Source organism: Mustelus asterias, chromosome 2 (assembly GCF_964213995.1).
Source record: "Mustelus asterias chromosome 2, sMusAst1.hap1.1, whole genome shotgun sequence".
Lineage (NCBI taxonomy): Eukaryota > Metazoa > Chordata > Chondrichthyes > Carcharhiniformes > Triakidae > Mustelus > Mustelus asterias.
Genome location: NC_135802.1, coordinates 5,820,817 through 5,837,000, shown reverse-complemented (window position 1 = coordinate 5,837,000; position 16,184 = coordinate 5,820,817). Strand labels below are relative to the sequence as shown.

The window sequence follows — 16,184 nt, the reverse complement described above, 5'->3', positions numbered from 1 at the left end:
CCTCAGGAAAGCAGCCAGCATAATTAAGGACCTCACGCACCCCGGACATTCTGTCTTCCACCTTCTTCCTTTGGGAAAAAGATACAAAAGTCTGAGGTCACGTACCAACCGACTCAAGAACAGCTTCTTCCCTGCTGCTGTCAGACTTTTGAATGGACCTACCTTGCATTAAGTTGATCTTTCTCTACACCCTAGCTATGACTGCTACACTACATTCTGCACTCTCATTTCCTTCTCTATGAATGGTATGCTTTGTCTGTATAGCACGCAAGAAACAATACTTTTCACTGTATGCTAATACATGTGACAATAATAAATCAAATCAAATTCCACCATCTGCCATGGTGGGAATTGAACCTGGAACCCCAGAGCATTATCCGGGTCTCTAGGTTACTGGTCCAGCAGCGAGTCGAATTAATGAGAGGGAGCCAGTGGGTATGGTTTATTTGGACTTTCAGAAGGCTTTTAACAAAGTCCCACAAGAGATTAGCATGTAGAATTAAAGGGCATGGGATTGAGTGTAGTGCATTGAAAAGGATAGAAAACTGTTTGCTGCTTGGCAGACAGGAAACAAAGAATAGGAATAAATGAGTATTTTTTCCAAATGACAGGTAGTGATTAGTAGGGTAGCACAGGGAATGGTCCTAGGACCCCAGTTATTCACTATATATATGATTTGGAAGAGGAAGCTAAATGCAATATCTTCAAATTTGCAGATGACACAAAGTTGGGTGGGAGAGTGAGCTGTGAGGAGGATACAGAGATGCTTCAGTGTAATTGGTCAAGCTGAGTGAGTGGGCAAATGAATGGCAGATGCTGTATAATGTGGATAAATGTGAGGTTATTCACTTTGGGAGCAAAAACAGGAAAACAGATTACTATCTGGCCATAAATTAGGAGAGGGGAATGTGCATTAGCCATTGAAGGTAAGCATGCAGGTTCAGCAGGCAGTAAAAAGGAAAATGGTATGTTGGCCTTCATAGTGAGAGGATTTGAGTACAGGAGCAGGGATGTTTTGCTAAAATGATGGTGAGGCCACGCCTGGAATATTATGTATAGTTTTGGTCTCCTTATCTGAGGAAGGATATTTTTGTTATAGAGGGAGTGCAATGAAGGTTTACCTGACTGATTCCTGGGATGGCAGGTCTGTCATACGAGGAGAGGTTGAATTGGTTAGGATTATGTTCACGAGTTCACCTATAAAATTCTAACAGGACTAGACAGGATAGATGTGGGAAGGATATTCCTCATGGTGGGGGAGTCCAGAACCATAGACTAAGGATAAGGGGTAAATCTTTTAGGACTGAGACAAGGAGATCACTCAGTGGTCAGCCTGTGGAATTCGCAGTTGAGGCAAAAATATTGTTTGTTTTCAAGGAGTTGGAGAGTGGAGGAAGAGGCAGGATCAGGCTATTGAGTTGGATGACCAGCCATGATCATAATGAGCAGGCTTGAAAGGCCGAAGACCTATCCTTATTTTCTATGATGTGAAACTGTTGAAGTGTAGTAAGCAGAGAGGAAAATAGCACTGGATTTCAGGAGGACATAGGGCTAATGGAAGGGAGATAACATGATAAATGACATTCAACAGAACAAAGTATGAAGTGATAGAATTTGATAAGAAGACGAGAGTCAATGCGGGCTAAATGGTATAACTGTAAAATGGGGGTGCAAGAACAGAAACCCAGATAGTACAAATCTTTTGTGAGGTAGCAGAACAGGTTACATTTATAAATTGGAAAAGTAGGGTCGTCCTCCTCAGCCCTCTCTGCTCTGAGGAGATTTGCTCTAGATATTTAATATCATGAAGGATGTATGTATTTGTTAAGGAAAGATCGTGTCTCACTAATTTGTTAGAATTTTTTGAGTAAGCAATAAGGCGGATTGATGAGGGTAGTGCTAACATATATTCCCATGCTGACTATCCGATTCTGACACTGTTTTCCAAGTCCCCTGTTATAAAATCCTTGATGACAAACTCTAGAATTTTCCCCATTACCAATGTTAGACTGACTGGTCTATAATTACCTGTTTTCTCTCTACCTCCCTTTTTAAATGGTGGGTTTACATTAGCTACCGTCAAATCTGTAGGAATTGTTCCAGAGTCTATAGAAACCTGGATGAAGATCACTATTTCTTGGGCCACTTCCTTCATTACTCTGGGAGGTAGATTATCAGGCCCTGAGGATTTATCCGCCTTTAATCCCATCAATTTCCCCAGCTCCATTTCCCTACTAATACTGATTTCCTTCGGTTCCTCTCTCTCACTAAACCCTGTGTTCCCCAACATTTCTGGTTCATTATTTGTTCCTCAATATATTGGTCCAGAAAATTATCCCATACACACTTCAGAAATTCCTCCACTATGGTGTGATTTGCCCAATCTCTATGCAGGTTATAGTCAGCCATAATTAGAAACGTTCCTTTATTGCGTGCAAATGTCAGTTGCAAATTTTAGGAACTGCACCACTATTCAAAATAGTGCATGCACCACGCCCCCCCCCCCCCCCCCCCCGCCCCTGCAATTCCAAGTTAGGAGGCAGTAGCATAGTACTGGACTAGTAAACTGAAGAGCCAGGGTAATGCTCTGGGGTCCTGGGTTCAAATCCCACTATGGCAGAAGGTGCAATTTAAATTCAATAAAAATCTAGAATTTAAAAAAGGCTGGCCATTGTCATAAACCCATCTGGTCCACTCATGTCCTTAAGAGAAGGAAATCTGCTGTCCTTCCCTGGATCTGCTGGAAATCTGCTGTCCTTCCCTGGATCTGCTGGAAATCTGCTGTCCTTCCCTGGATCTGCTGGAAATCTGCTGTCCTTCCCTGGATCTGCTGGCCTACATGTGATTCCAGACCTACATCAATGTGGTTGTCTCTGAAATGGCTGAGCAAACCACTCAGTTCAAGGCCTGTTGGGGATGGGCAATAAATGCTGGCCCAGCCAGCGACACCCAGCCTGATCGAATAAAAAAACACTTGGGAACTCTCCCTAATACATCCATCCTGTCTGAAAAACAGTTGTTCACCAAAACTGCTTTCTGTCCCTTAGCCAATTTTGTATTCATGCCACTATTGCCCCGTTTCACCCATGCTGACGAATCTGATATGCAGTACTTTATCAAATGCCTTTCGCAAGGCAACCATAGCAGAAAATGTAATCAAGTTATTCAAACACAATTTGCCTTTAACAACTGACTCTCCTGTAGTAGTCTTATGCTTATCTAAATCCCTGTTGATTTTGTCCCTGATTATTTTTTCTAGTTTTCTTGTCAATGATGTTTAATTGACTGGCCTTAAGTTTATTTATCTACCTTTTTTTCGACTGCAATTCTCTAGTCCTCTGGCACAACCACTTTAACTAAGAATATTGTGGCCAGCATCTCCCTAATTTTACACTAAGTTTCTCAGCAACTTAGAAAACACCAATCCAGACTGAGATGTGGATCAGTGGTTGATCAACTGCCTTACTGATCCCGAGTTAGCAGAGATAGGACTACAATTGGCTTTTACATCATTGGCTAAGTTTTTTTTATTATTCATTCACTTGATATGGACTTCGCTGGCTGGGCCAACATTTATTGCTCATCCCTAACTGCCCTCCACTACAGAGGGCGTTTAAGGGTCAACCACATCTAGGTAAGGACGCCAGATTTCCTTCCCTAAAGGATATTAGTGAACCAGATGGGTTTTTACATCAATCAACATGGTCGTGGGATTTCTAATTCCAGATTTTTTTAATTGAATTCACATTTCACCATGTGCCATGATGGGATTTGAACCCAGGTCCCCAGATCTTGCTCTGAGTCTGAAATACTAGTCCAGTGACAATAGCATTACACCACTGCTTCCCCAAAGGTTTCCTTTTGCTAATTGCTATCTTGTGTGTGAAGTGGGTGATTGTATTTGTTTGAGAGCAAGGGTGGATATATCTGTGTGGGTGCATGCATACAAAAACGTTCCTCTCCTCTCTTTCTTAAATAGACAACTCCCTATTTTTAATAAGGGGTGGCATAGTGGTTAGCACTGCTGCATCACAGCGCCAGAGACCCGGGTTTGAATTCCCAGCTTGGGTCACTGTCTGCGCAGAGTCTGCATGTTCTCCCTGTGTCTGCGTGGGTTTCCTCCAGGTGCTCCGGTTTCCTCCCACAGTCTGAAAGACATGTTGTTGGGTGCATTGGCCATGCTAAATTCTCCCTCAGTGTACCTGAACAGATGCCGGAGTGTGGCGACTAGGGGATTTTCACAGTAACTTTATTGCAGTGTTAATGTAAGCCTACTTATGACATAAATAAACTTTTAAACCATGACCTCCTAGGGTGGCACAGTGGTTAGCTCAGCTCCCAGGGACCTGGGTTCGATTCCCGGCTTGGGTCACTGTCTGGATGGAGTTTGCACATTCTCCCCGTTTCTGCATTGGTTTCCTCCAGGTGCTCCGGTTTCCTCCCACAGTCCAAAGATATACAGGTTAGGTTGATTAGCTATGCTAAATTGTCCATAGTATCCCCGGATGTGTAGGTTAGAGGGATTAGCAGGGTAAATATATGGGGTTGTGACTTAGGGCCTGGGGTGGGATTGTCGTCAATGCAGACTCGATGGGCTGAATGGCCTCCTTCTGCACTGCCGGGTTTCTATGATTCAATGAGTTCTAGATTCTCCCACAAAAGGAAACATCCTCTCCACATCCACTCTGTCAATACTTCTCAATCAAGTCACCTCTTATTCTTCTAAACTCCAGTGGATACAAGATTAACCTATCCAACATTTATTCATTAGAAAACCTGCCCGTTCCTGGTATTAATCTAGTAAACCTTCTTTGAACAGCTAATGCATTTACATTTTTCCTTAAATAAGGAGACCAATACTGCACACCATATTACCGATGCAGTCTCACCAGTTCTCTGTATAACTGAAACATAATCCTCCTAATCTTGTATTCAATTTTCCTCAGAATAAACGATAGCATTCTATTAGCTCTTCTACTTACTTGCAATCCTGGGTGAGTGTCTGTAATTGGTTAGATGTGTTCTCAGCTGCTACAAGTCACCGTCCAGGGTTATGTTGAGACTGGCCAATTAAATAAAGGTTGTTGGTGCTTTAGGAACTTGAACCAAAAAAAATGTATTGCTGGGGAACACTGATCTGGCGACATGTTCTCAGATATGACCGTCACTGGCAAGGCAAACATTTATTAATCTCTCTGTGAAAGTTGTGGTGAGCTGTCTTGAACCAGAATCCTTAAGTCCATGTGGTGAAGAAACTCAGTGTATGAAATTCCAGGATTTTGACCTAGGAATAGCGATATTTGTTCTGAGTCGTAGTGGGTGCTGATGGTTTTGGCAACACTTTTTGGCAGGTATTGTGAGGGAGAGAAGTGCAGTAGACGTATGACTGAGAAATCCCTGATCCTTCAAACCAAATCATGTGCCTGACATTGTACTTGCTCTTAGGGACCGGATTAGTCTCTGCAAACTCTGGCGTTCCATCATTCTCCTCAATGATCCTGCTATGAAGAAATTTGCCAATGAGCTAGGGGTCAAAGGTGAGTGACCTGATTAATGCCTTGCCTCTGTGAATGAGCTTTTTGTATCCAGAGATTGATCCTTAAGTATTATTTACAAATATTGGAATGTTATAATTGGATCGGACGAATAGTTCCTAGTACGTCAACATGATGCTTCACTTAATGTACTACTCATCTGCCTGAATAAGGATGCCAATGTTCATAAACATTGCAAGTTTTATCATCTTTCTCCATGTTGCACCTGCCCTATGAGTGTTTGGTGGCCTCGTTGTGCAGGTCCCTCACACAGTAGGATCCACAATGCAAGGCCAATTAGTTAATGGACTCTGCCTAACAGAGAACATGATCTGCAGTCTCTAGTGAGCACAAATAAAAATTTGAATAATATTGTGCTCTTATTGTAATAGAACTTTATTACTGTACTGTGCCACTCAAATTTAAACAGATGTTTAGTTTATTTATTAGTGTCACAAGTAGGCTTACATTAGCACTGCAGTGAAGTTACTGTGAAAATCCCCGAGCCTCCTGTTCGGGAGATGTGAGGTATCCATTGACTGATCAGGGAGATGAGAATAACAAATATTGGATTAGTACATCATACTCACAGGTTGACAGCAACAGGGTTAAAAAGGAATGGAATTCCTAAGCTGTGTGCAGAACTCATTCCTGAACAGTATGTTTGTACGATGTGAGAGAACTATCACCAGCTAGTTGTAAGTTGTACATGTGAGCACCTTGGGACTCTCAAAATCTAAAAAAGGTTTGTATAAATGGCAGTGAGGCTGCTATGTTCAATATCTGCCTGAAACTAACAGCCTTATTACAGTCACTAGAGGCAGTACGGCAGCCGTACAGGGGTGGCACGGCGGCACAGTGGTTAGCACTGCTGCCTCACAGCGCCAGTGACCTGGGTTCAATTCCTGGCTTGGGTCACTGTCTGTGTGGAGTTTGCACATTCTCCCTGTTTCTGTGTGGGTTTCCTCCCACAGTCCAAAGATGTGCAGGTTAGGTGGATTGGCCGTGCTAAATTGCCCCTTAGTGTCAGTGGGATTAGCTAGGGTAAATGCATGGGGTTATGGGGATAGGGCCTGGGTGGGATTATAATCGGTGCAGACTCAGTGGATCAAATGGCCTCTTTCTGCACTGTAGGATTTTAGGTAGTAAAGGCAGGTACAATTTTGTCTTTTAAAAAGCATTTAGACAGTTACATGAGTAAGATGGGTATAGAGGGATATGGGCAATTGGAACCAGTTTAGTTGTAAAAACTGGGCAGCATGGACAAGTTGGGCCGAAGGGCATGTTTCTGTGCTGTAAACCTGACTCTATGACCTGGGAATGAGGTAGAGGATGGGTTCTGTGCCTTTAGCTATGCGTACCATTTTGAGTCGGGGGGGTGCTGTTTTTGGAAAAGCCCCCTGGTAGTGCTGTAATTAGTCAGCATTTGATTAGTCTATCCCCGAAGGCAGCATGTTCCAACAGACCTTTCCATTTGCTCCAAAGTTATTTCACGGTTCTCCCTCCCCTGCAGACTACTTCCTGTTCTGTGAGATCCTGATGCAACGGCCAATCAACATGCGGGAGGCAGCCTTTCAGCTGGCCAACATCCTGACCAGGGAGGAGAGGGCTTACATGCAGGACATGGCCAGCAACCACATTGACCGCATTATCCAGGTGCTGAAGGACTTGCCGCGGCCCATGCTGCTCGTCTTCCGGAACATCAACACCGTCCGCAGCATTAATGCCATCCTGGGCTCACCTGTTGACCGATATGTCCTGATGGCTAGAAGGTAAATTCAGTAATATCGCCTTCCCACACCATTAATGCTTGTCTTTCCTGGTAGGAGCTGATTTTCCTCCTATTTCCAGTGTGGATTCTCTGTTCTCCGTTTCACCCACCAGAGAGAATAGTTACCCTGTATCTAATCTTGTTAAAAACATTTTAAGCATTTCAACCTTCTCAATTTTAGGAAATACAGTAAAAGTTCCTATAAATCTCAGATAATTTCCTCAGCCCTTTGTCTCACAGTGATACAGTTTGGAATCTTACCCGGTATGAGAGTCTGTTAGTGCACTAGTCTCACAATTGATGCAGTCTGGAGACAGAGATCTAATATTTACTGGCAAGTAAGTGATATAATCTGGAGCATCTCAACTGTCGTTGCTGTGCTTATTTTGTTCTTTTCACATCCTTGACCTTGGACATGGACGATTCTGGTTTGTTGTTGATCTTTAATCAATCTAGCCTTCCCAACCTCTATTTTTTCAGGGCTGTTTTTGTCTAATCTTAGCTTTTAAAGAAGCTATGTTTACCTTGGAGTAGTGGATTTATTTTCCACCTATCCTGTTTGTAGGCAAAATTAAAATTATCACGAGTGGTTCCCAATAGTTGGAACCCATGCCCATATTGTTGGGGTGATCCAGTGGTTAGCACTGCTGCCTCAGCCTCATGTGACTGTCTATAGAGTTTGCATGTTCTCCCTGTGCCTCCATGGGTTGCCTCCCACAGTCAAAAGATGTGCAAGGTAGGTGGATTGCCCCTTAGTGTCCAAAGATGTGTAGATTAGCCATGGTAAATGCATGGGGTTACGGGGAAGGGCCTAGGTAAGATGCTCTTTTGGAGAGTCAGTGCAGACTTGATGGGCTGAATGGCCTCCTGCACTGTAGGGATTCTATGAATATTGACCTGATGAGGATTAATTAATAAACTGCTGGTTCTGGCAGAGTCTATTCAGGTTATAAATAGTAAATAAATGATCTTGTTCTTTACATACATCAGCCTGCTCCTACCTAGTTCTTTGGTTTGCCAGCAATGGTGGAGAAAAAAAATACATAATTCTTTGAGGAAGTAACCTGAGTTGTGCTTGAAGGGGAACTGGTGGATGTACTGTACTTAGATTATGAAAAATCAAAGTTCGTGTCATGAAGGATATTGACATGGATAGAAGACATGGCGGCACAGTGCCAGGGACCCGGGTTCAATTCCGGCTTTGGGTCACCTCCCACATTCCGAAAGACGTGCTGGTTAAGTGCATTGGTCGTGCTAAATTCTCCCTCAGTGTACCCGAACAGGTGCTGGAATGCGCCAACTAGAGGATTTTCACAGTAACTTCATTGCAGTGTTCATGTCAGCCTACCTGTGACTAATAAATAATAAACCTAAAAAGAGTAGGCAAAAATGGGTCTTTTTCAGGTTGGCAAAATGTAACTGGTGTGCTGTTGATGAAGGGATAGTTACCAAATTGGCAATGATACAAAAGGTAGGTAGGAAAGTAAGTTGTGAAGTGGAAATAAGGAGGCTACAAAGATATACAACAAAGAGAAAATTCTGGATAAACTCAACAGGTCTGGCAGCATCTGTGGAGAGAGAAACAGAGTCAACATTTGGAGTCCGTAAGTTGTTGAACTCTGTTGAGTCCAGAAGGCTGTAAAGTGCCTAAAACTCAAAGCGTTAACTCTTATTTATTTCTCTATAGATGCTGCCAGACCTGCTGAGTTTAACCATGCTATCGCAAAAAGATACAAATAGCTTAAGTGGGCGGTCAATAGTCTGGCAAATGGAGTATAATGTAGACAAATGTAAAATTGTCCATTTTGGCAGGAAGTATAAAAAAAAATAAACGTATCTAAATGGTGAGCGGGTGCAGAGGGATCTGGGTGTCCTAATGCATGAATCACAAACGACTAGTATATAGCTACAGCAAATCTAATAGAACATCATTTATTGTGATGGGAATTTGACAACATTTGAAGTACTATGTACAATGTTGGTTCACCTTATTTAAGGAAGGATGTAAATGCATTGGTAGCAGTTTAGGGAAGGTTTTCCAGATTAATACCTGGAATGGGAGAGCGGCACAGTGGTTAGCACTGCTGCCTCAGTGCCAGGGACCCGGGTTCAATTCCTGACTTGGGTCACAGTCTATGGATTTTCTCCGAGTGCTTTGATTTCCTCCAACAGGCCGAAAGACGTGCTGGTTAGATGCATTGGCCATGCTAAATTCTCCCTCAGAGTGTACCCGAACAGGCGCCAGAGCATGGCGACTAGGATTTTCACAGTAACTTCATTGCAGTGTTAATTTAACCCTACTTGTGACTAATAAATAAAATAAACAAACATATGGACAGGCTAGGCTTGGATCTGCTGAAGAGGTGACTTGATTGAAAGATCCTGAGGGAGAATCTAGAACTAGGGGTCAGTGTTTAAAAGAAAGTTGCCTATGTAGAACATAGAACAGTACAGCACAGAACAGGCCCTTCGGCTCACAATGTTGTGCCGAGCTTTGTCTGAAACCAAGATCAAGCTATTTCCTCCCTATCATCCCGAAGTACTCCATGTGCCTATCCAATAGCTTCTTAAATGTTCCTAAAGTTTCTGACTCCACTATCCCTGCAGGCAGTCCATTCCACACCCCAACCACTCTGAGTAAAAAACCTACCTCGGACATCCTTCCTATATCTCCCACCATGAACCCTATAGTTATGCCCCCTAGTTACCGCTCCATTCACCCGAGGAAATAGTCTTTGAACGTTCACTCTATCTATCCCCCTCATCATCTTATAAACCTCTATCAAGTCTCCTCTCAACCTCCTCCGCTCCAAAGAGAAAAGCCCAAGTTCCCTCAACCTTTCCTCATAAGACCTACCCTCCAAACCAGGCAGCATCCTGGTAAATCTCCTTTGCACTCTCTCCAGTGTCTCCACATCCTTCTTGTAGTGAGGTGACCAGAACTGCACACAATATTCCAAATGTGGTCTCACCAAGGTCCTGTACAGTTGCAGCATAACCCCACGGCTCTTAAACTCAAACCCCCTGTTAATGAACACCAACACACTATAGGCCTTCTTCACGGCTCTATCCACTTGAGTGGCAATCTTCAGAGATCTATGGCTTTGAACCCCAAGATCTCTCTGTTCCTCTACATTCTTCAGAACCCTACCGTTGACCCTGTAATCCACATTTAAATTTGTCCTACCAAAATGAATCACCTCGCATTTGTCAGGGTTAAACTCCATTTGCCATTTTTCAGCCCAGCTCTGCATCCTATCTATATCTCTTTGCAGCCTACAACAGCCCTCCACCTCATCCACCAATCTTGGTGTCATCAGCAAATTTACTGATCCACCCTTCAGCCCCTCCTCCAAGTCATTTATAAAAATTACAAATAGCAGAGGACCAAGCACTGATCCCTGTGGCACTCCGCTGGTAACCGGTTTCCAGTCCGAAAATTTTCCATCCACCACCACCCTCTGTCTTCGATCAGACAGCCAGTTACCTATCCAATCGGCCAAACTTCCCTCTATCCCACACATCCTTACTTTCTTCATAAGCCAACCGTGGGGGACTTTATCAAACGCCTTACTAAAATCCATGCATATGACATCAACTGCCCTACCTTCATCAACACACTTAGTTACCTCCTCAAAAAATTCTATCAAATTTGTGAGGCAAGACTTGCCCTTCACAAATCCGTGCTGACTATCCCGGATTAAGCTGCATCTTTCTAAACGGCCTATAATTACCAGGGTCATTTCTATTCCCTTTCTTAAACAGAGGAACCACATTTGCCACTCTCCAGTCCTCTGGCACCACCTCCGTGGACAGTGAGGACCCAAAGATCAATGCCAAAGGCTCTGCTATCTCATGCCTTGCCTCCCAAAGAATCCTAGGATATATTTCATCAAGCCCAGGGGACTTATCAACCTTCAGTTTATTCAAAATTGCTCGTACATCTTCCCTCCGAACATCTACTTTCTCCAGCCTGTGACACCCTCTCTTCCTCAGAAACATGGCCCCTCTCCTTGGTGAACACCGAAGAAAAGTATTCATTCATCACCTCTCCTATCTCTTCTGACACCATGCACAAATTCCCACTGCCGTCCTTGACCGGCCCCAACCTCACCCTAGTCATTCTTTTATTCCTCACATAAGAGTAAAAAGCCTTGGGGTTTTCCTTGATCCGACCCGCCAAGGACTTCTCATGCCCCCTCCTAGCTCTCCTAAGCCCCTTTTTCAGCTCATTTCTTGCCAACTGAACCTTGTTTTCTCAACCTAACATACGCTTCCTTCTTCCTCTTGACAAGACATTCCACCTCTTTTGTGAACCATGGTTCCCTCACTCGGCCATTTCCACTCTGCCTGGCAGGGACATACCTATCAAGGAAATCATAGAAAGAAATCATAGAAACCCTACAGTACAGAAAGAGGCCATTCGGCCCATCGAGTCTGCACCGACCACAATCCCACCCAGGCCCTACCCCCATATCCCTACATATTTTACCCACTAATCCCTCTAACCTACGCACCTCAGGACACTAAGGGCAATTTTTAGCATAGCCAATCAACCTAACCCACACATCTTTGGACTGTGGGAGGAAACCCACGCAGACACGAGGAGAATGTGCAAACTCCACACAGTGACCCAAGCCGGGTATTGAACCCAGGTCCCTGGAGCTGTGAAGCAGCAGTGCTAACCACTGTGCTACCGTGCCGCCCAAGGACACGCAGTATTTGGTCCTTGAAAAAGAGATGAGGTTAAATGTTTTCAGTGTGGGTCATGAGTCTTTGGAATTCACTTCCTGGTAAGATACAGAGTAAAGCTCCCTCTACACAGTCCTCATCAAACACTCCCAGATTCATATGAAGTTTATTGTGGATAGGGGAGATGTAAATTTGAGGTTGCTATCAGATCAGCCATGATCTTATTAAATGGTGGAGCAGGCTCAAGGGACTGAAAGACTTCTGCTTCTCGTTTGTATGTTCATGTTCGCCTTGGAAAGACGGAGAATGAGGGGAGATCTAATAGAGGTGTACAAGATTATGAAGGGTATAGATAGGGTGAACAGTGGGAAGCTTTTTCCCAGGTCGGAGGTGACACGGGCTCAAGGTGAGAGGGGCGAAGTATAACTCAGATATCAGAGGGACGTTTTTTACACAGAGGGTGGTGGGGGCCTGGAATGCGCTGCCAAGTAGGGTGGTGGAGGCAGGCACGCTGACATCGTTTAAGACTTACCTGGATAGTCACATGAGCAGCCTGGGAATGGAGGGATACAAACGATTGGTCTAGTTGGACCAAGGAGCAGCACAGGCTTGGAGGGCCGAAGGGCCTGTTTCCTGTGCTGTACTGTTCTTTGTTGTGCATTATTCATCAATAACCCATTTCCTAGCCCATCCTTTACTCCAGGCAAAATGGAAACCAGGAAAATTGAGGCAGCATTCAGTGACTTTTAACTTGGTGGTACCAGGGAAATGAGTGAAGAGTAAATTCAGAACAATTATAGTCAGTAACACAAATCAGATATCATGATGGTAAGTGTGCCAGAGAGATGGAAAGATTTTTTTGGGAGTTATGGCGGTGGCTGCTTTTCTTTTCTGGCTGGTCAGCATTTATTGCCCATCCCTAATTGCCCTTGAGAAGGTGGTGCTGTGGGTTGACCCACAATGCCATTAAGGAGGGAGTTCTAGGATTTTTACCCAGTGACTGTGAAAGAATGGCTGATATTCACTGTCCTGACTTGAATATATCGTGGAGGGGAACTTGCAGGTGGTGGTGTTCCCACATGTCTGCTGCCCTGTACTTCTGGGTTCCTTATTTAGGGGCTTTTGTATTTCTGAACTGTGGTCCAGGCCAGTAATCCACTCGCATTCAGATCCAGCTGAGATATACCGTCTCTATTTTGAGCATTTCAGAAACTACAAACCGGTATCTCATTCCTTGCAGTGCGGTTCGAGCACAAAGTCTGTTAACACATAAACACACCAGGGGATTCTGGACAGTCGGTGCTTTCAAGTGGATGAAGATAAAGTGGGCCACCCTCCAATTTGAGATCAGTCTCAGGTAAGCCAGGAGATGCAGGAGAATTCTAGCAAAACTGGTCCAGATCGCGCCAATTCTGACAGGTCAGCTTCTCACCTGAATCTCCGCACTCTGAAGAGGTCCCAGTCGTGAATCTAATTTAAAACCCTAGGGGGGGTGGGGTGGGGCCTATTCACGCCGGAGTTTGACGGTTCTGGAGCTCTGTGCATGCACAGTGGCCTCAAACTCCCGTTTGTTGGCCAGCTCAGAACCCCAGCAGTGCTACCCCTCTACACAGCCTGATCGCGGCTCCCAGCAGTGGCGACCCCCCAATCGCTGCCCTCCCTCCATCCCGGACTGATGCCAATGCAGAGTGGCAACAGGACCCCCCACCGATTGTCCCTAGACCCTGCCCACAATAGGCCCCGCTCCCTGGGCATGGGCACTTTGCCCCTTAGGCAGTCCCGGGGGCACGGCCAGGGTGCCCATACTCAGGGGCCCCGATTGCCCCCCCCCTTCATTCCGGCAGGGTCTCCCGCTAGCTCCCCAAACGTGGGGAGCTGGTCTGAACCCCTCCTGGTGGGGTGGGAGATTCGATCGGGACTTTAAAGGTTCTGATAATTAACTTATCTACATATTTAAAATAGATTAAAAGATTGAAATGGCTTACCTGCCTTCCCGCCGGTTTCCAGCATGATCTGGCCGGCTCTGGGAGATGCGCAAATCCCCGTCGACCCGCCAGGAAAGTGGCGGGGGAGAATCGCGGCCTTAAAGACTCTTCTCTGCCTCAGATGAACGGGAACATTTATTACCAAACCCAATCTGTGCAAATTCACTTCCACTAGAAAGATATCAAACTCAGGCCATTCCTGTCCCTAAACTGCAATCCCCCCCTTTCGATGATGGGGGAACAGTGCAGTCAGAAAAATCAAGATGTGTCTGAAATTGTGGATGGAGTTAAAATATTTGGACGTGTTTGTAATTGTATTCTGTTTATCCCTCAGGTCGGAAAGCCTGATGATGAAGATAGTCTCCCTTCTTATACGATTGTTTGTTTACTTTGGCCTGTTAGCACCAGACAAAGAACTGTACAGTTACCTAGAGTAGAAGTGGGATGGCTGTCACTCGAACTTGACAGATGTGAGAATCTAATGGATCTTTTTTCCAAAATCTTTGTTCATCAAGCAGCCGTGAACTTCAAGATTAAATGGAGGAAGAGCCAAAGGGATCTGAATTCTCACAGTTTCACTCCTCAGATGGCACTGTCCATATCACTGCAGAGCAAGAGCCTAAACCAGTTTGGGTTAAACCAACAGACTGGCATTTACTCACCTTGTACCACAGGAGGGATGAGAAATTCATTGATGTTTCCTTTTCTTGTGCTAATGGCCCCAAATCATAGAATGCCTTGAAATCAGGAGTTTGTCAAGGTGCCCTTAAGGATTTCTTGATATTGAAACAGCCTCTCCCAGTCCAGTGATAGAAAAGTCAGGAATTAGGTAAGGCCCATAGAATCTGACCTATTCACACTCTCATCATGCATGGTACTTAATTGTATTTTGAGTAACTTTTTATTGCTGATACTTTACTAAAGTTTTTCTTTCCTTATCTCACTGCATTCTAATTGTTTCCTCGGTCCCATTCCCTTGATTCTTTTCCAAAGTTTACTTCAAATAAAGTCTGTCCAACAAAAATGCTAGTTCAGTCCTGTAGAATAGAGGAGATGGGGACTAGGCAGAGAGCAGTGTCAAACATTTTCTCTTCATCCATCCTTTCAATGCAATGTTAAACTGAGCCCTGGCTGTGGTATCAACAGTATCACTGGAAACAGTTGTCTTGTTTAAACATTACCACATTGGCCATAATGTCCTGAGATCATGGAAGCATTATAGTAATCTAGTCTTTCATTCTCTCCACCTTTTTGTCAGTATTAGTGTAATGTAAAGGAGACAAAAGAGAACTCATGATAATTCTGTCGAGTGTAAACAGATCAATTCAGAGGCCAGTGTCACCAGTAAAACTTTAAAGTTCTGGGCACGTCAGCTATCTGCAGGGTCGGTTTAAGACGCCATTTTAAAATTGAGCTGCACCGAGTACCTCTAATGGAAGTTTAAAAAAAAAGAAATAGTCTATCCACTTGGGTCAGCCATAGTTCTCCCCTTGGAAGTCATAAAGGTGTCCACATCAAGAAGCAGCATTGCTGTGATCTTTAAGATGAGACTGAAACTCCCATCTACCCACTTGGATTTATTTATACCTCAACCAAAGAGATTAAAGTCTGCTTAATTTGTTATAAAGGTTTTTCACTAAATGCAATTCTCCAAGTTCCAACCCAAACTTTCGGAAAGGAATCCTTGATGCCAATTGGAGAGCTAGCCAAGTACCATCAGGTGGGATGCAGAAGACTTGCTCGAGAACTAAACTCTGTGCTGAGGTTAAGATAAGCAACAAAGACATACTGGCAGTGGATTTTCTTATCATTAACCTTTGATTTTTCCACATATTCTCCAAATGGGGGAATAAGTAAAAAAAAAGGACAGATTAAAAAACAAAATTTTTTACCCTATTTGCATTACAAAATATTTAAGTATGAAAAACAGACAAATACATTCAAATTAATCCATATGAACGAATAAAAACTGCCTCAGGCCTTTTGCACTGCTGTGTTCAGTCAAAATGTCCAGAGGCCCTCAGACATTTCTGTCTGCACTGAGGTGAAAAGTTGTCAACAAAATCTCTGGCTCTTTGTCCAATCTGCATTAGAAATGGGCAGTAACTCGATCAATCTCCAGCACATCTTCCAAAATCTGAAAGAAACACAGGTGATACAATGTCACAACAGAGTCCTAAAGAGCATGAAGGCTGCGATTCG

The 16,184-nt window shown here is 44.0% G+C and overlaps 2 protein-coding genes across 4 annotated transcripts in view; one reads left to right on the top strand and one right to left on the bottom strand.

The window, feature by feature from the left end:
* The window catches only part of adck5 (aarF domain containing kinase 5), an 85,098-nt gene extending 69,378 nt beyond the window's left edge, over positions 1-15,720 (top strand). For both annotated transcript variants that reach the window (XM_078230468.1, XM_078230475.1), the window contains exons 12-15: positions 5,446-5,537; positions 7,048-7,306; positions 13,238-13,354; positions 14,317-15,720. In XM_078230468.1, coding sequence (XP_078086594.1) covers positions 5,446-5,537; positions 7,048-7,306; positions 13,238-13,354; positions 14,317-14,419 — 571 coding nt within the window. In that variant the 3' untranslated portion in view covers positions 14,420-15,720. The remainder of the gene's footprint in view (positions 1-5,445; positions 5,538-7,047; positions 7,307-13,237; positions 13,355-14,316) is intronic.
* Positions 15,721-15,855: 135 nt separating this feature from the next.
* The window catches only part of cpsf1 (cleavage and polyadenylation specific factor 1), a 131,462-nt gene continuing 131,133 nt past the window's right edge, over positions 15,856-16,184 (bottom strand). For both annotated transcript variants that reach the window (XM_078230453.1, XM_078230462.1), the window contains exon 39: positions 15,856-16,119. In XM_078230453.1, the coding sequence (XP_078086579.1) occupies positions 16,072-16,119 (48 nt within the window). In that variant the 3' untranslated portion in view covers positions 15,856-16,071. The remainder of the gene's footprint in view (positions 16,120-16,184) is intronic.